General features: G+C 45.0%; 1 protein-coding gene across 1 annotated transcript in view; it reads right to left on the bottom strand.

The window, feature by feature from the left end:
* Positions 1-201: 201 nt before the first annotated feature.
* Positions 202-13249, bottom strand: part of prkdc (protein kinase, DNA-activated, catalytic subunit) — a 300538-nt gene continuing 287490 nt past the window's right edge. Inside the window, 4 exon segments of the mRNA XM_085992889.1 lie at positions 202-2042; positions 4047-4186; positions 10215-10403; positions 11464-11665. Of these exon segments, the coding sequence (XP_085849015.1) occupies positions 1838-2042; positions 4047-4186; positions 10215-10403; positions 11464-11665 (736 nt within the window). The 3' untranslated portion in view covers positions 202-1837.

Here is a 13249-nt window from a genome sequence, read left to right on the forward strand (position 1 = left end):
ATTGCATCCTTCCTCACAACAAACCCAAGACTGGTAGAAGGGTGCAAGGTGCTATTTGAATAAATTAAACCTAATAGACATATAATACCAGGGAAAAGTCACGGTTGTGGTTCATTTTGTGAGTTATGTAGTAAACTTAATGAGATTTACTTCTATTTCAATTGCTTTTGAGCACTACACAAAAGAAACACACACTGTTACCTCTGTGAGCCATTCACTTTATTGCAGCAAGATGAGCACTTTTAATTATAGCAGAGATAACAAATTAAACAAATTTGTTTTTTTTACCAAACAGAATGGGGCTAGGTAGGAATGAACACAGGTAGAGACTGCTAATGATCCTTGAAGCAACTGTAGTCATAAACATCAGCATAACATGGAATACAAACATTTAATATGGCTTTATAGAGATTCCAGTAAATATTAAAGTGTACCTATGATTATAGGACTTAATTTTTCAAGCTTCAGCAACAGTGCCATTCATCTTAAAAACATAATGCATTGTTGTTGAATATTCCAATATTTTTGAAACACAATTTTCCATGATCTATAGCATGATATATGCCTCATAGTGTTAAAGTATTGTATTATCAACATTTTGGGTGGGTGATATATTGAATGGGAATTAAACAAATGTAAGGATTGGAGTGTGTGCATAATATGCACTTTTTTCATTTATTACATTTTCAAATATTACTTTACAGAACACTAAATATTACAAATGTCAATATAAATGAAAGCAAAGTGATGAGCTGACTGTTGTCTGACAAAACATTGAGATTCAAGGAATAAGGGCTAAGTACTGAACTTTCATTCTAACACAATTACCGCTATGTGTTCCACTTTCTTATTTTTGAATTAACATCTTTCTTTGCACAGAAGTCATTAGACAGCCATCGATCCCAGAAGAACAATTGATTAGGGAAGTGAAGCAGATGCACAATGTGAGGAGCTTCTTTCTGCCCCAGAGGTAAACTCAGTAGTACACAGGCTCCAAACAGTCTGTAAACCTGCTGGGCAGCAGAATCACTAATGATTCTGACAGTACATCAGCTTCACTGCCTCTCATTTTAAGTGCCAGTGTTTGAGACTCTATGCTTACATAAAAAATACGAATGTAAAACACACAGGGGAATAAGGTACGACAAGAACTGGTATTTAGATTGCACCTATGACTTAAGGCAGCTGGTGAAAGATCACTAATACTGGTCACAAAGACCGACATAATTTCTAAACTTTATTTTACAGTGTTTGATACTGGATGTATTTACCATAGATTTATGTTCTTTAATTTTGTACAGTACGTACTAAGAAACAACATCCTTTAGGCAAGATGAATAGACAGTTTATTATGCACTCCGTCAGCGAATGACTTCCTTTTAGATTGCTCCAACAAACTTTTTCCAAGTTCAGATCACCCTCATCTGTGCCACTATGACATTTTCAATTATTACAATAGCCTTCCTTATGGTTTGAGTCTAAAACCCCTCATCCCACTGCCAGCTTCAACATTACCATTTTAAAATTATGCTTTCTCATTCTTAAACATTTATTCCCTCCATGGATCCTATTTCTGTGAAGAAGGATCTGGCCTTTGCGCACTGCCTATTTTGATGACAAGGCCACGATTGGGAACTTTATGGGGAATCAGGCAACAAACCTAAAATTTCTTACTATTTGTCAGCCATGTTTATTATATTAAAAGGAGAAAAAACAGCTCTCTAGTATTTAAAAAAAATATAGTCTAGGTACCTGAATATAAAGATTATTAATGTCTCTTTACATCAAACCTTTTTTCCTGCCTTCCCCAGTTCATATCACAGTTTACTGCATTCAATCACATCCATGCTTCCCAACCTACCCACACTCTACCCAGGATATTTGGGTCTGTGGCTTGGTCAATCAGGCAATCCACCTGGCGCTCTACAGAGAGCCCTTCTTCTGGTTCTCTGGATCGGACATTGTGGTCCTTGTCTCCCATGGCTACAGCTACATAGCTAGTGTAAGCATTTGATTTTTCATGCCCCAAACGTAACTCATCTCTGAAATGAAAACATTTAAATCATTAACATAAATTTGAAAAAAGGTGATTTGTACATAATACTTAAATGTGACAAAACAACACTGAAACCCCAGAAAACTCAGGGAACACAAAGGCCTGGATTTTCCGATAGAACTAACGGGGAGACCATCAGCGCTCACATTATTAAAGTGTAAATCAGACAGCAACATCTAGTGGCCTCACATGCGCAGTTAAATGCAGAAATCAGGAAGTTGCTGTCCGAGTTGCCGTGCTCCTCCAGAAGCTATATTATACCGGCATCTCGCCAAGAGACGCATTGAAACACATGGAACAGCGTGAAGTTGCTGTACTTACGTGATAGATACACACTAAGCTTGACAGAAAAAATTAGGGCTTGTCCAATCCAGTGTAAGTAAATTTTTAATGGCGTGATAAGTCTTAATTACTGGTAAACCTCGCTGAAAATTTATTTTTACAAGTGTGGAGTCTCATTACTTCAGATTTTAATTATTGTTGGGGAATTAAAAAAATAAAATTATAATTTTTTTCCCCCCATCTCTTAATACCATCTTTCTTTTGCTTTCTGTACATGATTTGGCATTGAATTAAATATTCCTAACTGACACTTCTGGTTTAGAGTTTGCACTGCTCATTAACGCTTCTACAATCTGATTGGTTAAGGAGATACACAGTTGCTTTCCCTGTAGAAGGCACCAGGCCAAAATGGCTTTCCAATCACAGCAAGTTCTAGTGCAAAAGCTCATAGAAAGTATGGGCAAACGCAAGTGTAATTCACCGCTGACCGCAAAATCCACATCCCAATTATCTTTTACAGTTCCAAACACACGTATCCAAATTGCACAAAAAATGCTGAGCTATTTTAGTGGCTGCACTTTTGTTTAAAAACCATACGTTTCCTGAACATCTTTACATTGTCCAATTTTGTTGTTAAATTCATTACTGAACATACTCAAATGGAAGGAATGGTGAATAGAAATGAATGACCAGTTAATCTATTTATGGTCGTGTTAGTTGAGGGATTAACATTGGCCAGTTGACCCAGAGAACTCTCCTGCTCTGTGTTAAGTAATGCCATAGGTTCTTTTACACCTGTCTGACCCGCTCTGTCAACACATCTAATCCAAGAAAAAGCACCTCCCGCAATGCAGTAACCCCTCTACTTCACTGAAAACAGCCTACATTACTAGAGTTCAAGTCCTGCAGGGGGCTTGAATCTACAACCTTCTGACTCAGAGACAAGTGTGGTAACCACTGAGCCAAGGCCGACACTTGTTAAAAGTGGATATTTCAGAACACAGAATTTTTAAATTAATGATGTTAATACACAAGAATGATGTTTTACATGTAGAATGTCTGTCTATCTTTTGATGCAAACTACATATTCGAGAAGATGCGCCAGATTTACCATCTAAGCAGATAAATAGCAAATTGCTTTTAATAGTGAAAGGTAATGCAAATCACCGCTAAAATAGTGAATGTGAATATATGAAATACTTTTTCACTGATGTCAAATGCAGCAGGGTAATAATTTAGATACACTAACTGACCAAACAACAGCATCATCCTAAGGCAAAGGAAATACGGTGTTAAGAATGCATAAGATTTATAGAGTATCTCTATCAGATACACTAAAAAGCAAGGGTGACATCTTGTTTCGTTTCCTGAACTTACAAAAGAATCCAGGTACTAGAAAAAGGCGAAGAGAGGTTTAAAGAACTGAATCTGTTTTCAATGAAAAAAGACTTGGGGGTGAGGGAAATTTGTAGGGTGGAGAAATTCATTGTATTAAACCAGGAAGTAAGAACTAGGAAATCATGTTCAGTAACTTGGGAGTAACAACTCCATACTCACACTTACAATCCAACAGTCTGAATAGCGTCTTGTACACAAACTCAAACAAAGCAAACCAAGTGAACTATTTTCTAGTTCCTGTCTTTGGTTGTCACAAAATTCAGTTTTATAAGCAATAACCATACTAATTCCAAATGTAAAACCAACCAACCTGGTGATAGCAGATGGGTTAGCTCCTTCAAGTTTCCGTTTAGCATAGTTCACCTTCTGCATTGGATACCAGTTTATTTCATTTGTGTTAACTTCCTTACTCCATGTCCCTCCTTTTTTTAATTGTTTCAGCTCAAGGTTCTGCAAAAAGGGAGAAATGTGAGCAGTACCGCTTTAAAAAAATCAGTGCATAACAAACTCTTTGAATTAAATTATATTCCACATACTTTAGGTAAGCAAACCTTTTAACCAGAAAAATAACTGGCTACCTAAAGTAGTTTGGGCATTTTTTGAACAAATAGCTTGCACTCAACATATTTTATCTATTGAGCACAGAATTCTTATCATCGAAACATACAGCACACAGGGGGCCATTCGGCCCATCGTGCTGGCTCTTTGAAAGAGCAGACGTGCTTAGTCACACACCCACGCTTTTTGTCCATAATCCTGCAAGTTCCTCATCCTCAATTTCCTGTCCAACTCCCTTTTAAAATTATTTATGGAATCAGCTTCCACCACCTTTTCAGGTAGAGCGTTCCAGATCCCAACAACTCAAAAAACTTCTCAATTCCCCTCTAGAGCTTTTGCCAGTGATTTTAACTCTGACGTCTGGTTATTGACTCACTCGCCAGGTGGAATAGTTTTTCTGTATTCTATCAAAACCTCTGGGTATTCTGCGGTGAGTGTCTCACCTCCTGACTCCCCAAAGTCTTTCCACCATCTACAAGGCACAAGTCAGGAGTGTGATGGAATACTCTCCACTTGCCTGGATGAGTGCAGCTCCAACAACACTCAAGAAGCTCGACACCATCCAGGACAAAGCAACCTGCTTGATTGGCACCCCATCCACCACCTTAAACATTCACTCCCTCCACCACCGGTGCACCGTGGCTGCAGTGTACACCATCTACAAGATGCACTGCAGCAACGCGCAAGGCTTCTTCGACAGCACCTCCCAAACCTGCGACCTCTACCACCTAGAAGGACAAGGGCAGCAGGCACATGGGAACACTATCACCTGCAAGTTGCCTTCCAAGATGCACACCATCTGATTTGGAAATATATTGCTGTTCCTTCATCGTCACTAGGTCAAAATTCTGGAGCTCACTCCCTAACAGCACTGTGGAAGTACCTTCACCACACGGACTGCAGCGGTTCTCAAAGGCAATTAGGGATGGGCAGTAAATGCTGGCCTTGCCAGTGACACCCACATCCCAGGAACGAAAAAAAAAGTGAAAACTTAAAGAATGAGAACCACTGAAGACATGACCTGGCATAATTCACAAGAGGTAGAATAAAATTGACAGGTCAGTGAGCTTGAAAATTGGTGTTGATGCAGCCATTTACTGTTGAAGATTTTGACAAAGGAGACCATCATCCCATTTTCATTCCTGCTCTTTGTGGTAAACCACTGTTATAGTTATCACTGTATATTGTTCTCACTGTTCTCACTGTCACATCACTACACGAGGTCGCCTCTTGTCGCACTGTTATACCTGGGCTGACCACCTCCGACTCCGCCCATTACCTGCCCAGGTATAAAGGTAGCTGACTGGCTAGTATTCCTCCCTGTTGGATCGGATCACCCACGAGGGTGGGCTCTGTTATTTAGCCAATAAAAACCTTCAGTTACGTTCTTAACTCGTCGCCTTTTATTGGACTAATTGATAGGCATATCAATTTTATTGGCTAAATTTTAAAGATGTCTGATAATGAACAGCAACAGCAAGGAGCTCACCCAGCAGCACAGCAACAGCAGCCTCCAGACAACGGGCCACACCAGCCGGCTTGGCTGCAAGCCTTGAAACCACCATACCTGGATCTAAACCCACAGGCACCAAACGCAGCCCTCAACTTCAAACACTGGCTGGACTGCTTCGAATCCTACCTGGAAGAATCCGGCGCCCCGCAGAGATCCAAACTAAGACTTCTGAACGCCCAAGCGAGCCCGAGAGTATACGCACTCATACAGGACACGACTACGTACGAGGCCGCTATCAACCTACTGAAACAGCAGTACCGCAGCCCGGTAAATTACATGTACACCAGGCACCTCCTAAGATCCCGCCCGCAACAGCCAGGAGAGTCTGTAGCTGAATTTTTACGGGCGCTAAGAGCACTCGGCAGGAACTGTGACTTTAAAGCGGTGACGGCTGTTGAAAATACGGAAGATAATATCCGCGATGCCTTTGTGAAAGGCCTACGGTCCGACTACTCACGGCAAAGACTGCTTGAAGCTAAAGACCTCGACCTGGACAAAGCTGAAGCCCTCGCTCTCTCCCTGGAGGTGGCCCATCAGGACCAGGAGGCGTTTTCCAGGTACTGCTCGCGACCCTGGGACTCGGGCCCGACCCCTACCGCAATACCCTTCGCAGCGCCGCCCCCGGGACCTACCTCAGCGTCGGCGTCCCGGACCCGACCGGGCCCGCCACCCCCGGTACCGGCTCCGACATCGGGCACCCGCGATCGGGCCGCCGGCTGCTTCTTTTGCGGCCAGGAGAAGCACCCGAGGTCGCGCTGCCCAGCCAGGAACTCTACCTGCACAACCTGCAGGAAGAAAGGCCATTTCTCTAAGGCCTGCAGGAGCGGATCTTCAGAGGCCAGCAGTGCCTCATGCGAACTGTGGGGGCGGCCATCTTCTTTCACGGCAACTGAGGCCAGTATCCCCACACGTGAGTCATGGGGGCGGCCATCTTTGATCAAGGCAACCGACCCCAATAGTGCCTCATGTGAGTTATGGGGGCAGCCATCTTCTCCGCCATTTTGTCCTACCTCGTGGGAGACGCCATTTTACACACCACGCCCGACTGCCACCGGGCCCCCGGACCCGACGACCGCCTCGCCCGCAGACGACAACGACTCGCTTACCTACACGCTAGCCTCCGTCACTCTGGATCAAGCCCGCCCACACCACCTGTCCAAGTCGATGATGGACATCAAAGTAAACGGCCACGCCACGACCTGCCTGTTCGACAGCGGAAGCACGGAGAGCTTCATCCACCCAGACACGGTGAGCCACTACTCCCTCCCTGTCCTGCCAACGCGCAACCGAATCTCGATGGCATCGAGGTCCCACGCCACGGACATTAGCGGCTACTGTGCTGTGACCTTGTCGGTTAAGGGTACAGAGTATAAAAACTTTAAACTCCTCGTCCTCCCCCAGCTCTGCGCTGCCGTCCTACTAGGGCTGGACTTCCAATCCCACCTCCAAAGTGTAACCCTAGCATACGGTGGACCCCTCCCCCCACTCACAGTCGACAACCAGCGAAGGTTAAACCGCCCACCGCGTAACACCTGCAGCCTATCCACCCTCAAGGTGCCGCCACCTTCCCTGTTCGCTAACCTCACCCCCGACTGCAAACCCGTCGCTACCAAGAGCAGGCGGTACAGCGCTGGGGACAGAGCTTTCATTAGCTCTGAGGTGCAGCGTCTCCTGAAGGAGGGCATCATCGAGGGGAGCAACAGCCCCTGGCGTGCCCAGGTCGTGGTCGTTAAGACCGGCGATAAAAATCGCCTGGTCATCGACTACAGCCAGACCATAAACAGATACACCCAGCTGGACGCATACCCCCTTCCCCGCATATCTGACATGGTCAATCAGATTGCACAATACCGCGTATTCTCGACCATCGACCTTAAGTCGGCCTACCACCAACTCCCTATCCACCCCGAGGACCGCCAGTACACCGCCTTCGAGGCGAATGGGCGCCTATACCACTTCCTTAGGGTCCCCTTCGGTGTCACCAACGGGGTCTCGGTCTTCCAAAGGGAGATGGACCGGATGGTTGACCAGAACGGACTGCAGGCCACATTCCCCTACCTAGATAACGTCACCATCTGCGGCCGCGACCGGCAGGACCACGACGTGAATCTGGAGAAATTCCTCCGTACGGCCCAACGGCTGAACCTCACCTACAATAAGGAGAAATGCGTGTTTAACACAGCGCGCCTTGCCATCCTTGGCTGTGTAGTAGAGAACGGAGTCATCGGCCCCGACCCCGAAAGAATGCGCCCCCTCATGGAGCTACCCCTCCCCCACTGTCCAAAAGCACTTAGGAGAACCCTGGGGCTTTTCGCCTACTATGCCCAATGGGTACCCAATTATGCGGACAAAGCCAGACCCCTCCTGAAAACCACATCCTTCCCCCTCACAGAAGAGGCGTGCGCGGCCTTCTCCCTCATTAAGGGAGACATAGCCAAGGCCACAATGCACGCAGTGGATGAGTCAATCCCCTTCCAAGTGGAGAGCGATGCATCCGACTTCGCCCTAGCCGCTACCCTTAACCAGGAGGGTAGGCCGGTAGCCTTCTTCTCAAGGACCCTACAGGGCCCCGAGACCCGACACTCGTCGGTCGAGAAGGAAGCCCAGGCAATTGTGGAGGCAGTACGGCGCTGGAGGCACTACTTGGCAGGCAAACGATTTACCCTCCTCACCGACCAACGCTCGGTTGCCTTCATGTTTAATAACAAGCTGAGGGGCAAGATCAAGAACGACAAAATCTTGAGGTGGAGAATCGAGCTTTCCACCTATGATTATGAGATCTTGTACCGGCCCGGTAAACTGAACGACCCCCCTGATGCTCTTTCACGCATTACATGCGCCAGCGCGCAAAGTGATAGACTTCAGACCCTCCACAATGACCTCTGCCACCCCGGAGTCACCAGACTCTACCATTTCATTAAGGCCCGCAACCTGCCATACTCCATCGAGGAGGTCAGGACCATGACCAGGAACTGCCAGATCTGTGCTGAGTGCAAACCGCACTTCTATAAGCCGGACAGAGCAAGCCTGATCAAGGCCACCCGCCCCTTCGAGCGTCTGAGCATCGACTTCAAGGGGCCCCTACCGTCATCCGACCGTAATGTGTACTTCCTCAACATCGTTGATGAGTACTCCCGTTTCCCCTTTGCCTTCCCCTGCCCAGACATGACCAGTAACACGGTCATTAAATGCCTGAACAAACTCTTCGCCTTGTTCGGGTTCCCGAACTATATACATAGTGACCGGGGCGCCTCCTTCATGAGCGAGGAACTCCGTCAGTTCCTATTGGAGAGGGGTATTGCAGCAAGCAGGACCACCAGCTACAACCCCCGAGGGAACGGCCAGGTGGAAAGAGAGAACGCGACGGTATGGAAGGCCACCCTCTTAGCCTTAAAGTCTAAGGGCCTCCCAACCTCCCGCTGGCAAGAGGTCCTCCCGATTGCGCTGCACTCCATCCGGTCACTACTTTGCACTGCCATTAACACCACCCCCCATGCCCGAATGTTTGTCTTCCCCAGGAAGTCGACTACGGGAACCACCCTACCAACCTGGCTGACCTCTCCGGGACCCGTCTTGCTGCGAAAGCACGTGAGGGCCCATAAAACGGACCCCCTGGTCGAGAAGGTGAACCTCCTGCACGCCAACCCCCAGTACGCCTATGTGGCTTACCCAGACGGACGGGAGGACACTGTCTCCTTACGAGACCTCGCACCCTCACCCCCCCCTCCCAACCCCCCGAGTCCAGCCGAGGTAGACGGCATGCCGGAACCCCACGAGCCTTTGCCGACTACGCAGACACCAGCTTTAACACCGGATAATGTAACACCGCCGCTGCGACGATCGGAGAGGCTAACGAAGCCTCCGGACAGACTGACATACCAGAGCTGGTAATACACTTCACCCCGCCGGACTCTAATCTAAACAAGGGGTGAATGTGGTAAACCACTGTTATAGTTATCACTGTATATTGTTCTCACTGTTCTCACTGTCACATCACTACACGAGGTCGCCTCTTGTCGCACTGTTATACCTGGGCTGACCACCTCCGACTCCGCCCATTACCTGCCCAGGTATAAAGGTAGCTGACTGGCTAGTATTCCTCCCTGTTGGATCGGATCACCCACGAGGGTGGGCTCTGTTATTTAGCCAATAAAAACCTTCAGTTACGTTCTTAACTCGTCGCCTTTTATTGGACTAATTGATAGGCATATCACTCTTCATACCTCAGAAAGCAATGTAGATTTCACATTATACTTTGCTTGGTTACAGCCAAGTCATAATCTGGTTACATCATTTCAGAAGTTCCTTGGAGGAGATGTATCACACTGACACTGCCATCGAAGAATCATGAAATCCATTCATTTTAATTACAGCGCAGTATCACTGCTCCTTTCCATTGCCAGTTACCTTCCAGTCTAACGATGGCTCTTTCACAAAGGTGTCCATAGTACTGAGGAGGAGATCTGGATCTAGACGGAACGCTCGCAATCCGTGCACCATTGTGCTGTAGATAAGGCCAGATTCCTTCATTGGGAGCATGAGGTTCAGGAACTGATGAGTTAGGCGGAATGGCATCAACTCTGGCACTAGCAGAAACTAAAAGGAACACAGAGCCATAACCAACACTTAAGCCTTACAACACACAGATTTTAAAATAAGCATATCTTTTCTGCCACAGAAAATTACAAAGTGGGAGTAGGCAAATGTACAGAACCACAAAGCTAATCCTGATCCAACCATCACATTGCATTTATATCCAATATACATTTTGTAAAAACATTGAAGGATGTTCAGATTCAATCCAAAATTAACTCTCCCAGGCCATTTTCTTCTGAAGGTGCTGACTCACACTGAGGTACAGTCCCACTGATGCTGTTGGCCTCCACTATCTCACCCACATGATCCTAGACACCGAGTCTTTGCAGCTGAGCCCATTTCTGTTAAGTGGAGGTGAGGCATTTCTCCAGAATTTGAGAATTATATAAAAAGGGGAGTCAAACAAGATGACACTCACTGCTTACTAAAATATCTTTATTGCTTGTTGCAAAGCATTACAATATATTGGTGTACTAACTTAGTGTCTTATGGTTGATACTCTGCAGGTAGGTCCTGTGGCTCACTACACAACAAATTACTGAACTGGCTTGGGAAGCTCCAAGCACAGGTGTGAAGATTTCCCAGAAAAGAAAGGAAAAGTGGAAGGTTAAACCAACCACTGCCTCCCTTGAACACCACCTAGCACCGTGTTCAGAACTGACAGTACCAGAATCCTGAGAACAGGTCATCTTCTCTCCCACCAGACAAGGAACAGTGCATTTTCAGACGTACAGACCAGAAACAGCCTAGGTTTGATCTGTGGCCTATACGGAGTAAGCCAATCTCAAATTGGGCAGCAGAAAAGGTGCTACAATTGGCGTCACACCCCAAGTGAGAAGGGAAAAAAGTGTCACATTACCACTCCTGGACTTGACACTCCATGAACTTTCCTCAAATTATTTGATTTTACAATATCCCAGGATGGCAAGGTCAGTTTTTTTTAAATAAAAAGGGCAGCTGACAAATACTAACATCTAAGAATGATTTGCTAGTGGTAATTACATACTTTTCTTTTCCTCTTCCTGATAAATTTCATCACAGAACAAGATCTCAATCGTACCTGAGTAGCAGAACCAAATGCATGACCAAAATCTATTCCCACCATGCCCCCGGTTTCCAGGTTGATCATGAAATTGGAGAGATGCCGATCACCGATACCCAGAATCCAATGGCTGACACACATTAATGCATGAGAACTGGCAAAGTGGGAGCGAAGAGCGAGGAAAGCTTCTGGAGTGGTACTCATCTTTGTAAATGCTCTCCTGGATAAAATGACCAGAATAGGGAGAATGATAATCAGGAAACAAAATTACATTAATGTAAACTTGGCTTTCAGTTGCTTCATTTAAGAAATTTCAGAAGTAAAGGAACAGTAATTTAGCACAGTGACTATTTCATAATCTCACACAATGCTAAAACTGATTAACAAAAATGCTAAGCCACAGCCGATTGCCCCCTTCATATTTCTTTCATTTTCTGTGTTTCTAACTATTTTAACACAAATCAGATATAAACATTATACCAAGTTCAGGCTGAGATGAAACCTAACTGGAACAGACTTGTAACGTTGTTGCTCGATTTGTTGTATAAATGTCATAAAACATTGGGATTAGGTGCTATGCTTTCGATATCACAAAACATGTATTATATCCAATACTGATAGCAGGCTGTTGTCACCCATGTGGTTTTGTGAAGCAGGCAACAACTGACACTTATATAGCAGCTTTAATACTGTGTAACATCGCACAATGCTTCACAATAGAGCAGACTGAACACCAAGCAACCCTGGGAAAAGGTGACTGAAAGTAGACCGCATTATTGCATATCCTGTGCACCAAGTACTTAATTTTTAGCATTCCATAATGCAGGGCACCTCATGTGCAACAGTACTGCAGACACACAGAACAGCATTATTAGACTCAACATGCACAATCATGTGATACACTCCAGAGCTCATGTAAGAAAGAAATTGCATTTATTTAGTACTTAAGGATGTTCAAATTGCTTTACAGCTAAATTAATAACTTAAAAAAAAGAGTAGCCACTGTTGCTTTGTAGGCAACTCCGGTAGCCAATTTTTGCAGCCAGTTCCCACAAATAGCAAATGAGATAAATGATCAGTTAATTTATTTTGAGAATGTTGGTTGAGGGCTGAATATTAGCCAGGATACCAGTTCTTTTTAGAATAGTGTCACGTGATCTTTTACATCCACCTGAACAGGCAGACACGGTTTTGGTTTAATGTCTAACCTGAAAGACGACACCTCTGACATTGCAGCTCAATACTGCACTGAAGTGTCCGACTAGTTTATGTGCTCAAGTCCTAGACTGGACTTCTGACTCAGAGGCAAGAGTGTTACAAATTGAGCCAAGCTGATGTAGGTGTGACCATACCTATTTTGGTGTTCACACAAGTACGCAGCACTTTTTAAAAATGCAACAAACTCCATACTAGTCGCTTGCCCCTTTTGGAGTGATGGCAACTCTAATAGAAGGATTGGCAATTTGTTTAGAAACTTATCAATTGAGCTGCTTTCTGTTGACTCATTACCAGTAGGCTCCTCCAGTCAAAAGGTTATGTCTCTAGGCTATTATGTTTCTTTAAATACTTTAATACATTTGTTTATTTTGTTCCTCTGATGACAAAGTATATTAAATTTGAGATCCACCTAAAATTTAGAACAAAAAAACCAAGGATGAGAAAAGACTGTTTGGTTCCTATTAGCTTAACCCTCTAATCTCTAACCCTCCCATCACCATCCAACGATATTTTAAATAACCCCAATTAAAGTTAAAAAAAAATCCTGTGACCAATGTTTCAATAAACTTTGTCAAAGAGTGGACAA

The sequence above is a fragment of the Somniosus microcephalus genome, chromosome 7 (genome assembly GCF_052327205.1).
Source record: "Somniosus microcephalus isolate GS21.2 chromosome 7, FLI_Smic_1.0, whole genome shotgun sequence".
NCBI classification, from domain to species: Eukaryota; Metazoa; Chordata; class Chondrichthyes; order Squaliformes; family Somniosidae; genus Somniosus; species Somniosus microcephalus.